The sequence below is a fragment of the Haliotis cracherodii genome, unplaced genomic scaffold, assembly GCF_022045235.1.
Source record: "Haliotis cracherodii isolate W230 unplaced genomic scaffold, xgHalCrac1.p SCAF_16, whole genome shotgun sequence".
Lineage (NCBI taxonomy): Eukaryota > Metazoa > Mollusca > Gastropoda > Lepetellida > Haliotidae > Haliotis > Haliotis cracherodii.
The window spans coordinates 13,191,750-13,216,711 of record NW_027266271.1 but is presented as its reverse complement, the minus strand read 5'-3'; the positions used below and the strand labels follow the sequence as shown (position 1 = coordinate 13,216,711).

General features: G+C 42.2%; 3 protein-coding genes across 3 annotated transcripts in view; all 3 read left to right on the top strand.

Annotated features, from left to right (window-relative positions):
• LOC139464173 (uncharacterized) overlaps positions 1–24,962 on the top strand; it is a 229,545-nt gene that overhangs the window by 126,023 nt on the left and 78,560 nt on the right. The window lies entirely within an intron of this gene.
• On the top strand, positions 209–24,777 carry LOC139464106 (fibrillin-1-like). Its single transcript, XM_071245649.1, has 26 exons — positions 209–253; positions 992–1,196; positions 1,969–2,208; positions 3,881–4,012; positions 4,936–5,130; positions 6,049–6,303; positions 6,633–6,770; positions 8,610–8,771; positions 9,254–9,367; positions 10,108–10,236; positions 11,940–12,062; positions 12,687–12,803; positions 13,037–13,177; positions 14,080–14,205; positions 15,915–16,046; positions 16,842–16,970; positions 18,023–18,277; positions 18,814–18,933; positions 19,746–19,871; positions 20,562–20,681; positions 21,841–21,978; positions 22,715–22,969; positions 23,374–23,640; positions 24,022–24,141; positions 24,465–24,599; positions 24,746–24,777. The coding sequence occupies exons 1-26, from the start codon at positions 209–211 to the stop codon at positions 24,775–24,777; spliced, it is 3,951 nt and encodes a 1,316-aa protein (XP_071101750.1).
• On the top strand, positions 13,804–24,777 carry LOC139464107 (fibrillin-1-like). The gene is made up of 14 exons (XM_071245650.1): positions 13,804–13,813; positions 14,080–14,205; positions 15,915–16,046; positions 16,842–16,970; positions 18,023–18,277; positions 18,814–18,933; positions 19,746–19,871; positions 20,562–20,681; positions 21,841–21,978; positions 22,715–22,969; positions 23,374–23,640; positions 24,022–24,141; positions 24,465–24,599; positions 24,746–24,777. Exons 1-14 carry the CDS (start codon positions 13,804–13,806, stop codon positions 24,775–24,777), a joined length of 1,965 nt encoding a protein of 654 aa, XP_071101751.1.

Below are 24,962 nucleotides of genomic sequence, written 5' to 3'. Positions count from 1 at the left end.
TGAAAATATCACTTTTCTCAACTTCGGTAAACTCAGTCTTTCACACTTAAGCATGTGATAAAACAATAATCTTTAAAAATCTGTCGGTTTGAAAAAAGGAAGAACATTTTAGTTTGAAACAAAATATCTTGAACAATTCAGGTACTCCGGGCGTGTACATATTCGACATCGGAGGGACGGTGACGAACTTCGTATCGTTGTGTAAACAATGGTACACCGAATGGGAGCGGGATTACCAGTTTTGGTGGACCTGGTACCTGGATGACTGTCCCTGCAGCTCCGTGTGGATGAACAGAGACTGGAGATTCTACCTGTCTGACTATAGATTCCAAAATGGTCGATTCAGTGTCTGTTACACATCGCGCCGCACTTGGTGGACCACTCCTTTGTCTCGGGTAAGTTGCTCACTCACACATTACTGAGCGTATGACTTGTGGCGTTCCACTACTTAGGTTAATATGCGAGGAGAGCAAAAGGCAGGGCCTACAGACGTACAACTATTTGAGCTACAGCTGGATAATTTTGAGTAAAAATATATTGGTTCACTGTGGACAGGGGTAAGAAATATAATTTGCCATCACATGTTTGAAATGCTGTAAATTTGTGGCGAAAAAAAGCTAAATTCATTTATTTTCAGAGATAACATGCCTAAGTTTTGTATTATGCGAATGATATTTTTTAAAGGTTTTAAATCAAATTACATTAAAATTAAAATAATGTAGAAATATTTTAATCACCAGTGCGTTAATACTTTTGGATATAATGTTGCTAACGTAAGATATTTTCAATTAAAAATCAAACATGTGACAAACTCACCTGAGAGGTATAGTTTGCTTTGCCCTTCGTTTGATAAGACCGATGCGTTGGTTTTCCGCCATCATTGTCCATCACTTACATAGCATATTGTAAATAGCTTCCTGAACAGATAAACGAGTTAAACGATTTGAATGTTCCACTTTGCATGGTTTGAATCCTGACATTATTTTTGCAGAAATGTTGCTACAGAAACACTAGATTATTGACGTCCGATGAGGAATCTGGATCGCTGCAGAGGTTTGATCCCGTTTTTGTACGGCTTCATTACCTGGCAGATTACCTGGGAAGATACTATTGCTGTGAGCAGTCCAACAGGTGCGATCTCTTCTTCAGCATCCGGCCCCAGAGATTCTGTTCGCGCACATTCCCCTTCTGGTGGGGTAAGTGAAGACTATTGACGTGACGAGTGAGTGAGAGCGTGAGTGAGTGAGTGAGTGGGTGGGTGGATGGGTGGGTGGGTGAGTGAGTGAGTGAGTGAGTGAGTGAGAGCGTGAGTGAGTGAGTGAGTGAGTGAGTGGGTGGGTGAGTGAGTGAGTGAGTGAGTGAGTGAGTGAGTGAGTGAGTGAGTGAGTGAGTGAGTGAGTGAGTGGGATTAACAGGATGTATACAGGATCAAAGTATCATCTTGGAGATAAACAGATTCTTACATTACGCATTCATTCTCTCTAACATTTAAAGGGAGTGAAACGGCCGCTTCCGGTATTCGTGCGAGGCAAAAAAATTTCTATTTCTGTTGAAATGTAAATGACAGTTTTCGCGCTACTCAAACACATATCTATTTCTTTTAAAAAAACCACCTCACCTCACCATCAGTTTACCCAGTCTTTCACAATTATTATATCAACAACACAATCACGCGACGAAAGTTGGTTATTATCGAATGATATGCAAAATACCAGTTTTGCAATATAAGTTACATGTCCTTCATGTTTTCTTCATTTTTATCATGTAGAGTAATTTTGTGACTGTTGACAAGGCCCTGTATTGGGAATGATTGTGTGTTTAATGGAAAAACTGGGTACTAAAATGACGGTTTGTTTAGCTTGAGGTTTGGTCAATATTCATGGAAGCACCTTGTTCCATGCAGATGATACTGACAGGTATTGAAGTATTGTTCGGCCGAGATTGATAGGGTTAGAACGACTATTTCAGCCAACGCGTTCGGTGACCCGCACATCACAACCCTTGATGATCTCACCTACATCTTCAACGGTTTCGGCGAGTACGTTATGGTTCATCGGGAGGACGCAAATGCCACTTTTACACTTCAAGCCAGAACAGAACGGGCTCTTAAAAAAGACGGCAATCTCACCACGGCAACCGTCTTCACAGCCTTTGCTGCTACGGACACAAACGATACCTTCATCGTGGAACTGTCTCCATCTAAGGAAGGTAGGCAAATCCAAATTTGAGAACACCTAATACAAACCTTCTACATTATTACCTCCCTTAGTAATAGGGCACATCTGATGAAAACTTTCTACGTTATTACCTCCCTTAGTAATACGCCACAGATCAAGCACACTTTCTACATTATTACCTCCCTTGGCAACAAGGCACAGCTGATGCAAACTAGACACACTATTACTTCCCTTGACAACAAGGTGCAGCAAGCTCCTTCCCAGCGCGCTACACCTTCGTTACACTCTCGGTAACATCGCTCGCTGCCGTCAATGTAGGAGCGGCCATTACAACAATCTTGAAATTTAGGTGTCTAACACCAATTGTTGTAACCCTCATACGTTTGTTTATGTCTTTGGGAATGCCATCATAGTGGATGTTTGAAAGGTTCACGACTGACCATATTTCCCAGATGAATGACAACAAGGCACAGCTGATGCAAACTGACAACATTATTATCTTCCTTGGCAACAAGGCACAGTTTATGCAAACTAGCTACATTATTACCTTCCTTGGTACAAGACACAGCTGATGTAAACGAGCTACATTAGCACCTCACTTGGCAACAAGGCTAAGCTGGTGCAATCTAGCTACATTATTACCTTCCTTGGTACAAGATACAGCTGGTGTAAACGAGCTACATTAGCACCTCCCTTGGCAACAAGGCTAAGCTGGTGCAATCTAGCCACATTATTACCTTCCTTGGTACAAGACACAGCTGATGTAAACGAGCTACATTAGCACCTCCCTTGGCAACAAGGCTAAGCTGGTGCAATCTAGCCACATTATTACCTTCCTTGGTACAAGACACAGCTGATGTAAACGAGCTACATTAGCACCTCCCTTGGCAACAAGGCTAAGCTGGTGCAATCTAGCTACATTATTACCTCCCTTGGTACAAGACACAGCTGGTGTAAACGAGCTACATTAGCACTTCCCTAGGCAACAAGGCTAAACCGATGCAATCTAGCCACATTATTACCTCCCTTGGCAACAAGGCACAGCTGATGCAAACTAGCTACTTTATTACCTCCCTTAGTAATAGGGCACAGATCATGCAAACTAGCCACATTATTACCTTCCATGGTACAAACAGAGCCGATGCAAACTAGATAATATAGAGCTTGATCAACTGAATTGTGAACCACCCTAATCAAAGTAACTTTTCCAGTAAAGAAGAAAGATATAATCAAATAGCAAGTATCACGTGTCAGAAAGGAGATAAGCTTTTTGCAACTTTGGTTGTGATCAAACAACGGTAGGCGTCTCGACTCTGCAATGATTTGCCCGCCGTCATGACTATATACCTTTAGTATAAGTAAAACGGATAAAATTATTACAAGACGATCCGCACGTCGGCCAGTTAATGGCAGACCTCGGGACCATTATACAACATCTACTGACGGAAAAAGAAAGCATATGAAGCATTTGATACCAGTGTCATAGTTCATTTTTCACCTAAAGTTTGCAGTTTTTCTGTGACTGTTTTCAACCCTGTAACATTCTGATAAAGATTTTAATTTGGGGTAAACTCAAACTTTCAAGTCTATATTTTCTTTTGCCCGGCAATATATGAACAAGTGTAATTAATGTTGTGTCACTGATTCAAGTCACGTCGCAGTACTGTAGTTTTTTTTCTAGTCAGCTTTTGTTTATATTTAAGGATTCATCATCTTCCGGAATAAGAAGGACTTGTCTTTGGCCTTCGAGAGGGACGCCAACTTTACCGAGGACGGCAATGGCGGGTTGACAGTTAGTCGGCAAGATAAAGACGTTGTCGGATTCTTCCCCTCAGGTACACAGGGAAGTGTGAGCTATATAGAGTGTGTAGAGTGTTGTGTGTGTGTTGTGACGTCGTGTTTAGTGTGTAGTGACGTCGTGTTTAGTGTAAAGTGAGGTCGTGTTTAGTGTGTAGTGACGTCGTGTTGTGTGTGTAGTGACGTCTTGTTGTGTGTGTAGTGACGTCGTGTTGTGTAAGTAGTGACGTCGTGTTTTGCTTGTAGCGTCGGTTTGTCGTGTGTGTAGTGACGTCATGTTGTGTTGGTAATTACGTCGTGTTGTGTATGTAGTGACGTGTTGTGCGTGAGGTGTGTTCTAGTGAATGGTATGTGGCTGCTGTGTAGTGTGTTCTAGTGTGTGGTGTGTTTGCAGTATATGTAATGTATGTAGTGTTTTCGATATGTATAGTATGTGGCTGGTGTGTGGTTGTTCTAGTGTGTTGTGTTAATAGTGTGTTGTGTCTGTAGTGTATTGTGGGTGTAGTGTGTTTTGTTTGTAGTGTGTCAGGTTTGTAGTGTTTTGTGTTTTTCAGTGTGTTCGGCACGTGTAGTATGTGGAAGGTTTGTGGTGTGCTCTGGTGGGTAGTTGGTATGTGTGGTGTTATGAGTGTATCGTGTATCATCCGTGCCCTCGCGTTGTTAACGGTGGAGTTTGTGGTGTAAACCGTGATGTTTTAAGTGTCGTGTGTTCGGTACATGCAGTATGTGATGTGTGTGTAAACTGAAACATTAAGAACATAGGGTGTTGTATAATACGAATGTAATTCCCCAACGCTGGTTTGATAGTTTGGGTATCCGAGCTAATACAAAGTCTCTGTTCCAGCAGAATAATTACAACAGAAAGGAAAAAGCATTCTCATTGTTTTCTGTCGCCCGTGAAATCATAATGAAATATTAAATAGATCGGCTAAATGCCACAAGTATATCGTTGGACATTCAGGAGTCTCCGTGCGAGTGGTGCTGGGGCCCAAGCTGCTCACTGTCACCGTGGGAATGCCGGCTGGTTTTAAGAACAAAGTGAGAGGGCTGATGGGAAATTTCAACGATGACAAGTCCGACGATCTTACTTTTCCAAATGGAACAATTCTAAATATTAACTCAGCAGAGAGGGCGATATACCAATTCGGGCAAACATGTAAGTACTTCTTATGTTCGTATATGTCATCCTATATTTTGGTCCCAGGAAAAATGGGTACCTCAGTAGACAATACTTGGCATGGTGGGTTATTTACATGTGGCATGGTAAGTGATTTGCCGGTCATGTCGGCTGAAGATGATGAATAATAATCGCCGATGTACCTAACAGAATCCGCTGATCATGGATTTGAACTCAGACTCGGGTAAGCATGTCCTTGACTACCGGCAGCTACCGTCACTCACAGTTTTCATTAATAACAGTTGTTGTCTTTATGTTTGTTGCTTAACGCCGTACCCAGCAACACTCGTAGTCTAATGCGCCGCGATTCGCTGTGCGGAATTGCGTCCCTTGGGCACCACAGAAACCTATGATTGTGGGTTCGAATCCTGGTTCGCCCCAATTATGTTTCTAGGTTTGTCAGCACCATACCCGTGCTCGTGGATTTCACCGAAGTGGTAAACGTCTGAGACCTGCATCACTTCGGGCTTTCCTCCCACATTAAGCTGACACGCCGCGATATAACTGGAATACTGTTAAAAGCGGCGTTAAACCCAACCCACTTACTCACGTTAAGGGGCCACTGGTCCCATTATACAATTGCAAGTTACATTGATTCTGACAGTTCACCTGTACAGAGCGGACCGATCCATAAAACGTCCACCAACATTCATGAGTCTAAACTCCTCGAAGGGCACAGGAGGAGGCACAAAAGGTTACTAAGGCCTATCATAACCTACATGTGCCCCGTACTGTGGATTGTATCCCAACACGGGCAGCCCGGGTTTAATTCCCCACACGGATACAACATGAAGCCCATTTATGTTGTCCCCCGCCGTATTATTGCTGAAATATTTTTAAAAGCAGCGTAACTTCTCACTCACACTAGTCTCCTCCTTTCCCACCATCTGTTTTCAGGGCAGATCAACTTGACAGAATCTCTCTTTATGTATCCACCACGGAAGAACGCATCCGACTATTACCACCCAGACTTCGAGCCTCTGTACTATGACGAGGCAAGCGAGGCAGATAGGAATGCCTCTATTGCTGCATGTGGCGGGGACGAGAAGAACTTGCCCTGTATATTTGATTTCCTGGCGACCGGAGACCAGGCTGTTGCAGACTCTACTAAGCAGACGGACGAGGGTGTTAAAAAGGAGCGAGCCGAGCAATGTAAGTGGGACGGCCCTGTTTAGGAGAGAAACATTCGGTGTTTCCAGATTTGCAAATGTTGTTTAGTTATTTGTACTGAAACACTTTACAACGCATCGTGAATTTTAATTCTTTATAAGAAACAAATGCTGGGAAGATTTAATTGACGATATGAATGAGAAATTTAAAAGAAGACAAGATTATTGCAACGTTGTTGTCTTCAGGCCTCACTACCACAAACCAATTTCACTGTTTCTATCACGTCGCAGGTAGATTTCACAAATTTATATGAGTTTGTTTGCATCAATTATGATATTCAATCTTGCCATATGAACACATTTGTTGTGCAGCCAACACGATACCGTCCATCACTTCCAACGCCTCCGTCCTGCACGTGACTGTCGGACAGGAGATAATCTTTTCCCTGAACGCAACAGACACCGACAGCGGCGACACCATCACGTACGAGGTTGTGGACAAGCCAGACGGTTTCAGCCTGACAGAGGCTGACCAGAGTGGAAACGAAAGGAGTGCCCAAGTCTCCTATACACCCACGTCCACTAGCCCCGGTAAAATAAGGTGAGTGGGTCCAAAGCCAACTATCCGGAATCAATGTGTTTCTCAATCGCATGATCAAATGAACTAAATTTAGCGTAGTTCATCAATACAGTGACTTAACATTTGTTTACAATCGGATGTCAAAACAACATTTGAACCTGGGTATTTATACATATGTTAATTAATTAATACGTAAGACAACTTAATTCATCCTTGATTCTCAATCGCTTGACGAACTGAATTATATTATGTATCAATCTCTTGACTCAATATTATGTTTTCAATCAGATGTCAATTCAAAATAGTTGGGAAAGATCTAAGATCCTAATCAAAGTGACTGTGTAGGCCACACGTTACACCAGTTGAGTCATCAGTTGTATGATGCTGTGAAACAAGTGTGTGTGTATATGCGTATGTGTAGACTCCACAAGTAATACCATCTTCCCGAGGCAAGGGAGTTCACTGACTATAAAAGGCTAGTTGCTGAACTAGGCTGGTATTATGGAGTTACAGATTGGCTGGACAACGAGTCTGTGCATAGTCGAATCAAAGTCGCTTTACGAAATCAACATCCCGTTCGTTAAAAATATGGATTTTAACGTTCAGATTTCAGTCGTCTGCAGGATATGTACCGTCGAATGGTCGTCGAGAGATATTTTCCAAATCCTTTCTTGTTTTTAATCAAGGTGCTCACGTGATTTGATGCACTTCGCGAGAAAAGACCTATTCTGTTACCATATAGATCTTAATCATCGATCATATCGTCTTGATTGGGCGCCGCCATTTTTTATAGCAAATGCAAGTGATATGATAGGGGAATCTGATTGGCCAGTAGGAGGGATATAGAAGGGGCATAACGCATAGTAGCCACTGGTGGCGGTACGATCGAGCCGGAAAGTCCAGCCAAGTTTGGCAAGGGTGGAAACTGGATTTTTTATTAGTTAACTCCCTTGCCTCGGGAAGATGTAACAATACATGGTTACCACCATTGTGGTGTCGCTGCAATGACTCCTATATAAACTAGAAACATATTCCAACCGGTATCATTACATACACTGATACTGATGAATCATGAGGCCCCATCTATGTCCACAGCATTGTAGTAATGGACTCAAAGAACACGTCGTCGGAGACGGTGGACATTAAGATTCGGCTCTGCGACGGTTGCTCGGGCAATGGGTCTTGTGACTTCACTCGCACACGCGCCGACCAGAACACAGGGGTGTCGGCATCGTTCGAGATTGCGGCTTGTGACTGTGAGACAGGATTTACAGGTAACTGAAATCAGTTTAGTTTCAAATAGAGCGACAAAACTATTTTCATAATCATAAGAAATATCTGCTGTTCGTTAACCAACGTCTACTACATCATAAACACCATAAACTGCTTGGCAAAAAGAAAGTATACACCCATTTTTCATGTTGGCTAAAAATGAAAAAAGAAACTATAAGATATGGTTACTACTGATATAGTCCTCGTAGTTTAGACCAAAGTTTGCAGTGTTTCGGCGACTCTCTCAAGCCTTGTAACATTTGGTAACGTTTAAAATATTTTGTCAAGTCCAATTTTCGAGTGCATACTTTCTTTTGCTCGGAAGTTCTATACCTTCAGTCCTCTCTAAGCATTACTTAATACTCACTGTAACTTCGTCAATTAAACTATCATTACATAAATCAAACTCTATAATCTTTCACGTGAATATCATTGTCCAATCCTCTGGTAAGCTAGTGTGGCCAATTCTGATGAATACAATGTTCTGTGTTCTCCAGGTGCCGACTGTAGCCAGGATGTTGACGGTTGTATCAGTTTGCCGTGTTTCACTGGCCAGAACTGCACCGACCTGGTCCCGGCGGAAGAGAAGCGCCTCGGACGAGGCTACAACTGCAGTGACTGTCCCGGGGGATTCCGAGCATCTGGGGACAAGTGCGAAGGTAAATTCTACTCTTCTACACAACAGTTCTAAAGGTTATACTCATTCCTGATTAGGCAGAACGCCATTTCCCACGACACACCGAACCCAAACTTGTCCATGTGAAGTATTAAATAGTTTTAGCAAACTATTTTAGAACCTTTATTTGTTATATTTTTTGCTTTTTGAAGCCTTGCTCAATGTGATGATGAGAGTGAGTGAGTTGGGTTTAACGCCGCTTTGAACAGAGTGAGTCGGTGCGGTTTACATTGTTTTTAACAATATGTCACTCAAATCATAGAAGGAACACCAAACATTTCACACAAAATATATATATGTTGGGAAACGAGCCCGGGTCATTTTCAGGACCAGAAACCGCTTCAACTGTCAGTGCGACTTGTTGATGTGCAAATGACTTGACTACAGTCAGTATTAACATAACCTGTTGTTGTGTGAAACAAATTATGTATTTTAATTCTGTATGATATCCTTTCTTGTAATCAGATATCAATGAATGCGAGCCAACAAACCCATGTGACCAAAACTGTACGAATACACAGGGTAGCTACCGGTGTTCGTGTATGGCCGGCTACAGGCTCGTGAACAACGTCTGCCAAGGTAAGCGAAATGACAATGCAGTCATCACCATGAACAAATAAACAAGGAAGACTTGTAGGACAGTGAGTGAGTGAGTGAGTGAGTGAGTGAGTGAGTGAGTGAGTGAGTGAGTGAGTGGGTTGGTGGGTGGGTGAGTGAGTGAGTGAATAAAATACTTATCCAGTGGTCGGAGTAATAATTTGTGTCGGTCGCATATTATTGCATTCAGACCCATTTCAAGAAAGTCTGATGTGTGATGAACAGGAGGACAAAACTTCTAAGCATTGCTTCTCCTTCGTATGTGTTTGATAGATGGCTCTGAGTTCTGTGCAGGTCAGTGAGGTATTATTTCCAATGCAAAAGAAATGAAAAACAAACATTTTATTATATACATAAGTATGAAATATATAGATATATAGTGAAAATATAAATGGTATTCTGAAATAAATTTGAAAAATGATATTTCACTGCAGTGAAAATATAAGCTTATATAAGCTTATATTTTCACCGGTGAAAATATAACGTTTGAACCGGAACTACTTTCATCTCGAGTTACTTCCCCTTGATACAAAGGGACATAATTGCATGATTACCTCCCTTGGATCGTCTGCTAGCCAAATGGGTACAATGTGTGCAGCCCATTTCTGGTGTCCGCCACGTGATATTGCTGGAATATTGCTAAAAGCAGTACTCACTGACTCACCATTAAATATAGACGTATCACAGGCATGATGTACAAAATGAACATGTTGCGGTTACAGATATTGACGAGTGTGTGGAGAACCTTCACGACTGCCAGCAGGTCTGCAACAACACTGTACCTTCCTTCGTCTGTGATTGTAATTATGGATTCAAACGGGATACAACTGACTTGAAGAAATGTGTGAAAGGTAAATAGATTTTCCTGCCTCTCTAAATGATGATCATGTTTTTAGATAAACCTACTACAATACTAACTCATTTAATAATAACTCGTCATAGTAACCTGACTACCAAATGCAAATCGTTTCACGGACTACTCAATAAAGGGCCATACCATATCGGCTCAGACTCGGTTTTTCAAGGAGAGGCTATCTGAACAACCACTGCATCGTGTTTATGTTCAGTGTGTTAAGAGGATAAGCAACCCTGCAGAGCCCTTGGATGAAGTCGGCTGGCCTGAAAGTGAAACAGAACTTCAAACCTTTCTGTTTGCTACTCAGGTCCAGTCACTTCCCATTCAAACACGTCAATGTGTGATTTTTCATCGAAATGTAAATATAAAATGTAGATTATGCAATGAATTTAATGAGACTGTCCAACACATTGTCAGTGGATGCCCAGCTTTGGCACAAACACAATATCTTAAGCGACATGATGGTATAGCTCGATCATTTTATTACCGTCCTCGACATGCTTGGGGTTTTGACCCAAAATATGAAGAGGGCGTCACAGAAAATGACATTCTTTGGAATAGGCATGTATACAGCCTCAGACGTATCCAGGCCAACAAATCTGATCTTGGCGTTTTTGATAAATCCAATAAAATCATTTATATCATTGAAATTTCTGTCCCTTTTAACAAGATTCAGAGGAAAAACATGGCAAACATGCAGACCTCGCTTTCGAAATGTCACGCTTGCATCCCAAGTCCCAAGTATCAAGTTGTCCGACTCTCTCGGTGCCTTAGGTTTAGTACATCACAATCTGTTGACTGACATTGGGGGAGTACCCGGGTTTGTTGACTACATCCTTTCTGACAATCTGGGTAATACAGAAGGCTGCAGTGCTGCGGAGTCTTCACAATCTCCGAACAGTTCTGGGTAGGTTTGACTCGGTTGCAGTTCAAGGTCCCATTCGCTGTCTGGGCTGCGTGATGAGTCTAACCAGCATGACAAACCCTCTTAGCGGCATTATAAAAATAATTTGTATATAAAACTAATAATATACATAATCATGGTTTATAAAGGACCACCATTCACGCAGTTTGTTGAAAGAGTCCGAGTCAAGAAAACAGATCATGAGAAAGTTTGTCTAAAAATGAATGTTGTATCTATTACTTTATAGATGATAAGTTTGAGATTTTTTTTTTTTTTGCCGTCTGTAGATCAATCCGCGATGAAGCTGCTGCATGTTTGAGGGGCGGTCGGGTAGCCTAGTGCTTAACGCGTTCGCTCGTCACGCCAAAGAGCCAGGTTCGATTCCCGACATGGGCACAATGTATGAAGCCCATTGCTTGTGTCCCCAGCCGTGATATTGCTTGAATATTGCTAAAAGCGACGTAAAACCATACTCACTCACTCACTCACTCACTCATTGCTGCATGTTTGAAGAATCTTTTTTCCACCAAAAATGAGCTTGACACGTTGCGCCCACGTTGGGAATCAAACCCCCGCCTTCAGCCTGACTAGTAGGCCACCCTACCACCCCGCAATAATAGACGTTATCTCGTGATCACATAGTCCGCTTACGCGACAAGAACCGAGAACCGAGAACCTATTCTACCTGAATCACAACGGGGTCCAAAGGGTCAGAAATTTCCAAGTAAGATAATTAAAGCCACAAGATAAGTGCTAGTTCTATTCTTTATCTGATTATATTTCATATATTTCAGATCTAACAGCAGAAAATCCTTGCCATCCTACAAATTGCAGCTACGGCTGCTTGAAAGACACTGCCAAGTGTTTCTGCGAAACTGGATACGAAATTGACCCAACTGATATGAGCACATGCAAAGGTATGTTTTCTCCCCTAAGATTACACTGAGGTTGTACACAGTATTCATCTATCATTTCATTATTGTATTCACAAATGCTGCCTTTAAAGTTAAATTCATATTTTAACTCTAGATGATTATCTGATTCTCTAACATTAAATATAATTCGTTAAAGGGTTATTAATGGACATTGAATCCAAGGTTTATATGACACATACAGGTTTAGATGCTCAAAATAGTATTAGTATTATTTATCTGCAATCGTTATACAAACACTGTATTGTTAATAATGAGAAAAATATACAATGATTATCCTATCAACTGATGCCTTTTAAAAGCGTGATTGGCCAACAAACAAACACTAGTACTGTAACACATTTTCGCGAGCACTTGGTGCCATCACTTGTTTACAGTTAAACATTCATGTAGTCTTCGTCGCTGTTTTGCATTTTACGACCAATGGAATCAGTTTCGGCAGATAATCAAGACTGACTATTCTTTGGCGTAAACGTTTTTCATTATATCTAAATGTTTATGCCTATGAAGATAATACCCTGATCAATAAAACTGTGAACGTCTTGTCCTGGTAACTGTGATCTGCTAGGGTTGAGAGCTCGGATGATGCTGTTGTTGGCTTGTTATCAGATATCAACGAGTGCGACCTGAACGTGTGTTCCCATGGCTGCAACAACACCGACGGGAGCTTCGTCTGCACGTGTCTCGACGGCTACCTGCTGGCTGCAGACAAGGTGACATGTGAAGGTAAGGTAATAATATTCATTACGTGTTAGCCAACTTTTAAGTGCATCGGTGGCAAGACATATGCAACAGTCCACGACTGAAGCAAGAAATGGGCTTAACACATTGTACCCGGACATTAGGCGTGATGAGCGAACACTAAACCACACTGCCATCCCACCACCCCTAGACAATTGACTTTCTGTAACATACGTATTCAGTGATAGAACTGACCACGAATATGTGAATTTTCACAGCATGCGAAGACTTGAACTACGGCAAAGACTGTGCCCTCCGCTGCGACTGTGGTGACCGTTCCACCAGTTGCAACAACGTTAGGGGCTGCGACTGCAAGACAGGTTGGAGCGGAACTAAGTGCGACAACGACATCAACGAGTGTGAGGAAGGTCCATGTCCAACGGGTCAACTATGCACCAACACCAGGGGATCATATACCTGCGTATGTCCAACGGGATACGACAAGCAAGCTAATCAGTCATGCACAGGTAGGGCAATATGTTGGTATCTCTTTGTTTTGTCTGTTGGCCGCAATCAGCAGTATTCCAGCTATACCATGAGCAATTGGGATGCGATGGCATGCATCAACCAAATCATCGAGAATGACCATCCGATCCCGTTACTCGCCTCTTCCGAGAAGCATGAGTTTCTAAAGACCAATTCTAATCCGGATCTTCTCACGTTCGTTGGTATCTCTCAGTTGGACAAAGGGACAAATGGTTCAAGTGTTGATGGTTACTTGTTTCGAGAAGCATAATTAGTTGTTATAACCTTGCAGACAAGAACGAATGCGTCACGGATGCCAACACGTGTGATCAGATCTGCACCAACGTACCCGGGTCCTTCACGTGCTCCTGCAGGGCCGGATACACAGAGAACAGCCAGAAGAAGTGTTTAGGTGAGGAACAATTCGGGACTACTCGTGTCATTCCGGGACAAACAGAATGGCGACTCGTGTCCCTTTCGTAGCCATTTTGCAATTAGGTTTTTAGAAAGTGATGTCGGTATGAAGAAGGGTGTGTGTGTGTGTGTGGGGGGGGGGGGGGGGGGTGTATAAGGAATTTAATTACTGTAGATATAATTTAGGATGTGTGTGATGGACCCTTTTGGGTGAGGACATCAGTATAAGGCCTGCACACACGGGTCTCTATTGACACCGTGTGTGTGCGGCATCAGTTTTTTTAACTTGACATCATCTGAAGGCCTTTTATTAGATTAGAAGAAAATATGCATGTATGTTCAATTTAATGTTACCATCCTGAGCATGTTGTTGTCGCTGTAGATATCAATGAATGCACAGCCGAACAGAGCTCCTGCAGCCAGAAATGTGTCAATGTCGATGGTGGCTATAACTGTGAATGTGAGTTTGGCTATCGACTTAAGGATGACCGGACGTCTTGTGAACAAGGTAAGCATAAAGAAGTGAATTCTTATAAACAAAACTGACTCTTCATAGGAGCCACGGTACTACATCTACCACATTCACAAAAGCAACATGTTAAAATATATCAATACACAGTCAAACACCGTTGTGTCGAAGTTGAAGGGTTATCTGAGGTTCGATATAACCGGAAATGTTAAATATAGAAGGAAATACGCAGGGACCATGATTTTACTTCGAGACAACCGAAAGTTCGATACATCATAGTTCGACAGAACAATGTTTGACAATATTCAAGTCCCTTTATCCACATAAATACAATTTAACGCTCACTAACACTGACTATAATTCGCATAAGATAGAATTATTTATCATCATATTCTTTTTATCATAATAAGCTTCATAAGACGAGTTTCTCAACATGAATTAACTCTAGAGGTTGCAAAACGACATATGGGGAAATAGCCGAAATGGGATTCCTTCATGAAAGACGAGCGATTGCCAAACACATGCACCAAGTCCGAAGGCTTTATTTATGTAGGCATCTAACTCCAAAAATACTTCTCCGTGAGATGTGCTTCTTCAGTGTTTACAATTTCTACATGGCTTCCTGCAGAGTCTCAATGATACTTCCAACCTCTTTTACCGTTTTTATATCACTAATGACAAAACAATACGATATTTAAACAAAGAAATTACGTCAGTATTACTACAGTGACTTTGACCTTCAGTGACATTTACTGATAACTTTACCGCCAATCATGACAATGCCGCCAATCCAACGAGTGAGTGATTTCCATGAGCATTTGTAGTGATTCCGGTTTACAGAGGCCACTTCAGACCGCTTTGACCTCTTCACTTATCTCTAATGGCACAATGATACTCCAGTTTAGCAACGTATTAACGTCCATGTGTACCACAGTGACCTTGACATTTAGGAATTATATTGGTTGTGCGTAATGTATTAATTGTGAATGTAATTCTGCAATGTTTTGCAATGCATGTTTAAATTGTATTTGGAGCCGTGTTGTTTGTTCATTTGGTGTGTGTGTGTGTGTGTGTGTGTGTGCGTGCGTGCGTGCTTGCGTGAGCGCGCGCGCGCGTGCGTGTGTGCGTGCGTGTGTGTGCGTGTGTGTGTGTGTGTGTGTGTGTGTGTGTGTGTGTGTGTGTGTGTGTGGGTGGGTGGGTGGGTGTGTGCGGGTGTGTGTGTGCGCGCGTGTGTGTGTGTGTGTTGGGTCAAACGCCGCTTTCAACAATATTCCAGTTATACAGTTGATGCAGGTTTGGGGCGTTTACCACTTCGGTGAAGCCCGAGAGCATGGGTATGGTGCTGACAAACCTAGAAACATAATTCGCAGCGAACCGGGATTCGAACCCACAATCATAGGTACCTTGCATGCCCAATGCACCATTTGGTATGAAAGGACTTCAACTAAAACACGCATTACATATAGGTAAGTGTTTTTCAGCTTATATAAAAAACACGTTATGTATCTGTTTGTATTGGTCCACGTTTTGTTTGTTGATATTTCCTGATATTCAGTTCCTGAGCTGATGTGACTAAAAACAATAACGTCAACATACCCTACTTACTGACAAGTTGGAATGTAGTCATTGTTGCTCTGTTCATTTCAGCATAGATTGCATAGCTTGTCACAAGGACTGGCGGGTAGTTTTAAGTATCGGAGTCCGGGATAAAATGTAACTCAACTGACCACTACTTTGTCACATTCCAGTGGAGGACGTCTGCGCTGCAGTAAGGAACCTGAACTGTGACCAGGGCTGCACGGTCAAGGCGGAAACTGAAGAGGCGTTTTGCTTTTGTAACCTTGGTTACAAACTGGGAACAGACAATCAGACGTGTATAGGTGGGTCTTCTGTCGCCAAGGGAACAGACATATTTGGTTGGTTTGTTGTTTTACGCTGCAATCAGCAATAGTCAATCTATATGACGGCGGTCTGTAAATATTCTAGTCTGAACCAGGCAATCCGCCGATTAACGTCATGAATATCGATCCACGAAATTGGAATGCGAGTATTTGCAATCAATCAAGTCACCGAGCCTGACCATTTGACCATGCAGTCTCTTACGGTAATCAAAGGTTGGTAGGGACCAATATTCGAACCCGGAATCCCCAAGAGTTGGGGAACTGCCAGAATGCAGCCACAAATGAAAAGGTGTGTCTGTCGGCGCCCATGGAAATTGCCAAGATACAGTCACACATGTAATATATATAAAACTGAGTCTTCAGTCTCCATGGGAACTCGTAGGATACAGCCAGACATGTAAAGGTGAGTCTTCGGTTACCATGGGAACTATTGGAATACAGTTAGACATGTAAAGGTGAGTCTCCAGTTACCATGGGAACTCACGGAATACAGTCAGACGTGTAAAGGTGAGTCTTCAGTCACAACAGGAACTCACAGGATACAGTCAGTTATGCAAAGGTGAATATGTCGATAAACATGGAAACTAACAGGACAAATATTAAAGTTGAATCTTACCCCCACAAAAATAGTTTTTTTTATTTATAGTTAATAATGAACTTCAGCGTTAATATGTAAATTGTAGCTAAAGGTGATGCTGTCATTGGTTTATCTTGTAAATGATAAGGCTCATCAACGCTCGATAAACTTTCTCTTAAGGTGGCTCTCTTCTACAGATATTGTGGAGTGTGACAATCCGGAGCTGAACAAGTGCGTTAACGGTACCTGTGAGAACACCATTGGAGGTTTCTACTGCAGTTGCCAAATTGGCTTCAAACTCGACAATGATAAAATCACGTGCAGAGGTCAGTGTGTGTTTTATACCAAGACAAGCATTGCTCTGACATAGCCCCCTTTGTCTTTCAGAAAGGTGCATGAGGTGGTAAGGATGCACTTGTTTAAATATTTAGGTTACTACTTCTATTCTTGTATGTTCGCCATAAACTTGTAGTCACCTGAGAGGACCATGCTAATCTCTGGGGTTACAAAAATGCGCCCACCCGTCCCTAACTGTGCTCGACGACCAGCTATTATGATCCCTCGCCTGTGAGCACCTCCTCGGGTGTTTTCGCAAATTGTAACTGTGATACTGTTATTAACGGTATGTACTTACTGTTATCTCAAACACTGTAACTTGTTGCCAAATAGTAAATAGTAATTAGAATTAAACGCAAGTATTGGGCATCATTTTCAAGTTATTAAAGTATATGAGTACATTCCGAAACTAGTACTGCAACCGATAATACTACATCTCGTAGCTAATAATGGCAACAAAAGGTAAGCTACACTCTGAAATCAGTTGTTTTATAAGCATTTCTTTGAAGTTGACAGATGACAAAAACATAAAAGATCTTGATCATACGGTAATGGCGACGTTTCGGTATTGATCCTTATAACGTTCTCAAGAAAGACTGAATATTGCATAATACAGAAGAATACGGTGGGTCAAGGAATAACGGTAACAACAACTACCATACTGTTCTTCTTTTAAGTCGATGGTTGTAGTTACATTGTCTCTGACCTGTTTACAGATTGACCCGACTACCAGTATATAATTGTGGTTGATGAATTGGTTGAAAATTACTGTGTTAGATTGTTGCATTAGTTGAGAATACCTAAGTTTGGTCATAATGATCAAACTGCTCTACACTTAAAATATGTGATGTCAAGAACGTGGTAGAGATATCTTTGATATATCTTTGTTTTAGACTGTCAGTCGGTCTGTGTTTGATAAGCGTTATAAGTGTTTGATCAAAAGTACTGTCACATTTCTGCTTACATTAACAATGTCCCAAGCAACGTCCCTGTATCTGTCTTGAACAGAACACTCAGGTGTCACATGCTGTTTTTTGTTCAGAGTGCGATGACCAACACTGGGGGCAGGGATGTGCCAACGAGTGTGGGTGTGGCGTGGGCGCTTCCACCTGCGACTCAAAGGAGGGATGTCAGTGTCAGGACGGGTGGTTGGGGCTGAAATGTGACCAGGACAGGAACGAGTGTGCACAGGGGGCCGTGTGTCCGCAGAACTCCGACTGTGTCAACAATCCTGGTTCCTATAGATGCGTGTGCAGGACCGGCTACAGGCTCAACAACATCACCAACACCTGCAACGGTGAGACGACGTTGGAGTAAACAAAGATTTGACAAATAGCGCATTTCTGTTTTCTTTCTGACAAATTGTTCGTATTGATTAGATAGATTATCAGTTAATTAATATAGAATCTCCCGTAACAAATTCTAGCTGATCTGCTGATTCGACAGCTCTTTCTTCAAGCACTATAACGTGACACTGCCTTCTACGTCAAACGTACGATATATGATTGAAGGAGAAGGTAAAGAAGTTTGAATTTTAGAGACAGTATATTTCTGACAGTTTAATCGGTACTCAAAAGGAAATTTAAAAAATTCGACTGGGATAGAAAGAAGTTAATTCTTTGGACACAGACACTGCATCTCATAAACTCATTAATGACGTTCATTGTTAGACTTAACATATGACATTAAAACAGCTGCTCGTTGCTAATCCCTTTTAGTTGTTGCTTTTGGTGGATGACAACATGCAGACCAGTAAGCTCACCCTCTACACCCTCACCTCCCTCCACGTGTAACATTTGTCATTGATGATCTTGTATGTTTATAATTATTCAGATATCAACGAATGTGATGAAACAGCATTGAATACATGTGACCAGAAATGCGTAAACAATGAAGGCTCGTTTGTCTGCGAGTGCAACGCTGGCTTCGTCCGGACGGCGGATACATGCAGAGGTCAGTGTTGGCTGGACCTCACAATAGGTCTACTGGCATGATTATGTGCTCACATCAACCAATACTACTACTACTACTACTACTACTACTACTACTACTACTACTAAAAATTAAATCATTCATATTATTGAATTTTTGGTCCCTTTTGACACTAATGTGTTTGACAAGATACAGGAAAAACATAGCAAATAGCTTTCGTAACGTTGTCCCTCATTGTTCTCGGTGCCTTAGGTTTGATACCTCCCAATCTGTTGACTGACATTGGGAGAGAACCCGGGTTTGCTGTCAGATATACAGCCCTTCTTACAATCGGGGTAATGCAGAAGGCTGCAGTATTGCGGAGTCTTCACATTCTCCGAAAACAGGGCTGCGTGTAGAGGGTGCAAGGGCCTTGAGCTGATGATGAGCCAAACCAGCCTCTCTGTGTCAAGATCACCCCAACCCTCTTAGCTGCTTTTATTTATTTTAACTTGTATAAAAATAAAATAATAACAGAATTTGTTGAGCGACTAACTTCCAGCTCTGCTAGCTTAATTATGTGCGTGAAAAAATAGTGTTTCTAAACAGAATGTGAATAGTTTGTTTTCTTGCTCGTTTTCTTGAAAAATATGAATACACAATAGAAGACTGTAAATTGTTGACGTTCAGTTTGAATGGTTTTGCACCAATTTTAGCAATATCTCCGCGGGGGACACAAAAGATATACCCACATATTCGGCGTGACGAGCCAACGCTTTAACCACTAGGCTACCCCACAGCCCTTTGACGTTCAGAACCGATGGTGACATGTGTTGACGTTGTTGTTGTTACAGATGTAGACGAGTGTGAGACCGGGAAAGACGACTGCCAGCACATCTGCAGGAACACTGTTGGGGGGTATGCATGCAGCTGTCGGCCTGGCTTCCTGCTCCAGGCTAGCGACAGACGCTCATGTGTAGGTCAGTGATCCATGGCCACAAATGTGACTTATATTCAATAAAACACTGGAGCTTTAACACAGCTCATCTGGTACTGTGACCCACGCACGATTATGTAGAGAACGTCCCATCCAATCCAGATGTTCAGCGCAGTCGGTCGCATTATCCGTTTCCTCAAGCCTATTTTTATGTAATTGTGTCATTGAAACGTTCATCGTCAATGCCCACCTTATCCCTTCTTGCAAACCCATGTTTATGTTATGGCGTCATGGCTAGGTTCAGCGTCAAATTTGGCTTATTTCTTCCTTGAATCCCGCCTTTACGCTGTAACGTTTTCGAGCGATCAGTGTCATGGCTCATTTTAACCCTTGCTTCAATCCTGTGTTTAGGAGATGGGATGGTGTCAGGAAAATGTTCAGCTTCATAACTCACCGTACGTTTCCTTTAACACCGTAGCCCGACGGCGTGATTGTTGATCACAATATCGATCACTTGACTGTCTGGTCCAGACTTGATTATTTACAGTTATATATGGCTGGCTGTGTGCGGCGTTAATAAACAAACACACATGCACACGCACACGCACACGCACACGCACTCACTTCAAACGCGTCATGGCATATGCAGAGTCATAGCCGCTCATCTCATTTCTTCTTTTACATAAGCCCGTCTTAATGTTAGCTCACCTTACCACACACTCTTGTTTTACAGCGGCGACCGTGTGTACGACTCTTCAGTGTGAACAAGGATGTCAGGTCGATCAGGGGAACGAGTCCTGCTTCTGCAACAGCGGGTTCAAGGAGGACCCTTCCAACTCAACACTCTGCGTTGGTGAGTTCTACAGTTACAGTCATTATTAACCAATATGTCAGATCAACAAAATTAAGTAGTAGCAACGTTTGTTATCGAAAATGGGACAACTATGATATATCGGTTCAGTTTTCTACCGTTGTGTGTTCCCTGTTAACACTTATTTATTCCTTGTGTTCTATTCCCTCCTGTACTGGGGGTGTATGGGTTAAACGATGCACTGTAATATATTCATGTTAAGGATGGAACATGCTGAGTGAGTGAGTTTGGTTTTATTCATTATCAATTGGGGCTCTGCAATTACTATCAGGGGATCAGCACGGCTAGCAATAGGGAAGCGTCGTGACGCGTCGTAAACCAGAAGGTCAGTCGTGTTCTCGCTCGACTGGTCACATCTAAGTCCCAGGATTGATTACCCAGGTGGGTACAATGTGTGAAGCCCATTACTGGTGTCCCCCGCCGTGACGGAATACTGCAATAAAAACCAAATGGAGTAACCAATGGTCGCCAATAAACAAGTGCACCTTACTCTCCCACGCACTGTTTCTTTTTTCAAACGGCAAGTGAGTGAGTGAGCTATGTTCAACGTCGCTTTCAGAGTATTTCAGTTACCTTACGTCAGATGAATGGGAGAGAGAGCCCAACAACATGCATGCAGATCACTTTGGTGAAACCCAGAAGCACGGGCATAATAAGCCCGAATTCGAACCCACGATCATTAGATTCCGGCACGACTAAACGTTGCAAACTTGCACAGCCATTTCCGGCGTTTTAGACGTCTTGTCCACCCTCACTCACTCTGGCTGATGAGGAAAAGGGGAACAAACAGATGTGTTGTCAGAAATAATGTTTCGTCGTAACGAAAAGAGTCACTAAGTTTAATAACGTGATGTGTTAACTACTGATAATGGATTTTGTACTGGTGATGTACGACATTTCAGACGTTCGCATACATACATCAGATTATCTGCTACACAGTGGTACTCTGCTGAACACTGTTTCATACCCGGTTGTGTTGCAGTGTCTTGTTATATGACCGTGTAGTGCACTTCATTATTGCACTGTATTCAACAAGTACTGGACTGGGCTCAACGTCAAACTACGTAAACTACAACTGCATGTTTTCAAATTCAGCACATTTAACATCCATGCAATTGAAATGCTGTCGTGTTACATGCAGATGTGGACGAGTGCACAGAGGGGACGGATCCTTGCGCGACAGGGGGCGCCACCTGCAGCAACATACTGAATGGCGGCGGTTATGAGTGCGTTTGTAACAATGGCTCCAAACTCCAGAGTGACGGTGTCACGTGCTTAGGTAAGTGATTTATGACGCACTTACCAAATTCTACCGTAACCTCACACCTGAAACTTGATATCACTAGAATTTTCCCATGTCTTCATAGAGTTACTAATGTTCGCTTTGTACATACGGACCACACTGCAACGTGTTCAAGGAATAAGGGGGCAAACAAAGACAATTGTGTTTATTGGCATTTATGCATTTGATATGAAGAAAAATATAATTTAATGTATTTCAGAGAATATGTTTTAATCGTCCAAAAATATTTCCATAATCGTAAATAAAAGCGACAAACACCAATAACTTTTCCATAATTATAAGAAAAGCCTGCTAAAAGCAGAATCCACTGCACGATTCCGGCTGTATCATGAGCGTGTGTTTATAAATTACTGTTAAAAAGTGATGATAGCTGGTGTCCGCGAAATGATGAACGCATCCTGCCCTACCAGTGGCACCTGTCACAAACACATGCAAAGGCAACTCAATGGTAACCCTGATGCACATGGGAACATATGGTACAAATCAAAATAGGGAATTGCATCGGATATGAGTTTGTCCACTGATGCGTCAAATTTGACTTGTCCCACACGTGTCTACCGTAAAACGTTTTGAAAACTTTGCTGAGGACTTGAATGTCGTATCATAAGAATTCTCTGCTAAACATATAGTCCATAACGACTCCGACTATATCAAAACCATGTGTTTATGAATCACTATCAAATATATATCATGACCCTTCTCTCCTCATCAGATTGTGTTCAGGGCACCTATGGCCAAGAGTGCGGGAGCAACTGTAGCTGTAACGTTGCCAATACTGTGACGTGTAATCAGGTAAACGGCACATGCACCTGCCTCACGGGGTGGGAGGGGGTCACGTGTTCCGGCGACGTGAACGAGTGCGACACTTACAACTGTAACACTAACAGCGTCTGTACAAACACAAATGGAAGTTTCATCTGCGAATGTGATAAAGGATTCTTCAGGACAGCATTCAATACGTGTGAAGGTGGGTGAATATACTTACTTACTGTATCTAACAATATGATAAAGTCCCAAATGATGTCGTATACAATGGGCGAGTATGGTTTTACACCTCTATCAGTAATGTGCCAGCAATATCACAGCGGGGGACACTAGAAATGGGCTTAACAGGGTATCCATGTAGGATATCGAACCCGACCTTCGGCGTGACGAGCGAACTCTTTAACCATTGGATGGTGTCAAATCTGGACATGCCATGTGTCGTATGATATTAATATTAATTTTGAGGCTTAATGCGCTCGTTTATGCTCAAGCAGTTCTGCAAATATCATGTATCAATTGGCATGACACAAGGAAATGCACTGAGTCTCCGTCTACCAATCGCCCAATACGTAGACGTATACTGAAGAAGCAATTCAAATATTTCAGCCTGTGACGCAAACCACTGGGGTAAGAACTGTGCAAACAGGTGCACGTGTGGCGTCAACTCCGTCAACTGCAACAGTGTTAATGGTATGTGCACGTGTGTGAATGGATGGAAGGGCGATAGTTGTAGCACTGATGTTGATGAATGCACGGACAACGCCAACATATGCTCCGGCACACCCAACTCTGAGTGTAGCAACACCATCGGCTCCTTCTCCTGCAAATGTAACAGCGGATACCTGGAAAACCCTACCTCTAAGATGTGTGATGGTAAGTACTAGTAAGGTATGACGTACGGTGACATTCCAAGCTTGTTTGATTCAAGAAGTTCAAGATTTATGATTTTCAATTTATGATTATGCTCACCATATAGAAGAGAATGTTCTGTTTCACACAAAGAACTCGACATGGGCCCTAGAGCAAAGTCTCCCTTTAAAAACAATCTTTGCCTTGGTTACCTAAGAACACCACGCTAGTGAACAACTGCGGTTTTGTGACAGTTCACCAGTCATCTTGTCAGTGCATTTAATGTTCCGTTGTGTATTCATGTAATGGTATGAACTAGACCCTCCAGATTGTGTATTGATGTGATTGTATGTGCCAAACCACCACTGTATGCATTCATGTACATGTATATGCTGTATATTTCAGATGTCAATGAGTGTCTGGACGCGGATCTTAACACTTGTACGCAGAATTGCACCAACACTGAAGGAGACCATGTTTGCTCCTGTTTTGAAGGCTACCTGGGCACTGACAACACCTGCACGGGTGAGACATTAGTTAACACAAAAGGAATACACCGATGTGAATATATAGAAAGAGTTTGAACATAAATTCCTTTGTTTATAAAACACATTATCACTATGAAGTACTTTCAATTGCAGCTGTGTTTGCAAACTATTTTCAATCCAAATATCGATGAGCATGCTCTGGTATTTTTAATTAAATATATTTTCCATAAATGTGGGCAGGCCAAGTCAGCAAATATCTCATTGCGACCTGCGTAATCAAAGGAACGTATCAGAACACTATTATGAAACGGATAAAGCTATCAATGCAAACACTTTTCAATATTATGAATCCCTTGCCAGACATTAACGAATGTGAAGTGAACACCACCATCTGCTCCGGATTGGCCAACTCCAATTGCCACAACACACGTGGGGCCTACAGGTGTGACTGTATCTCGGGATACGCCAAGAACACCACCACCAGTCTCTGTGATGGTAAGTGTTGTCATCGCCGGCAAATATAGCATCTAGTCCTAAAACTGTAGCAAACACATTTTTAATGTGGCATTTATGTGTTATATACTGATTGTAACATGAACATCTAATTGTAACATTTACTATTGTACCTTCCCCTGCTGTAGCATCTCTACTGGACAATACGTTTAATACCTAACGATAAAAGTAAAATTAATTATTTGCCGTGGGAATCTATATTTTAATTGGGGGCGGTCGGGTAGCCTAGTGGTTAAAGCGTTCGCTCGCCACGCCGAAGACCTGGGTTCGATTCCCGACATGGGTACAATGTCTGAAGCAAATTTCTGGTGTCTCCCTCCGTGATATTGCTGGAATATTGCTAAA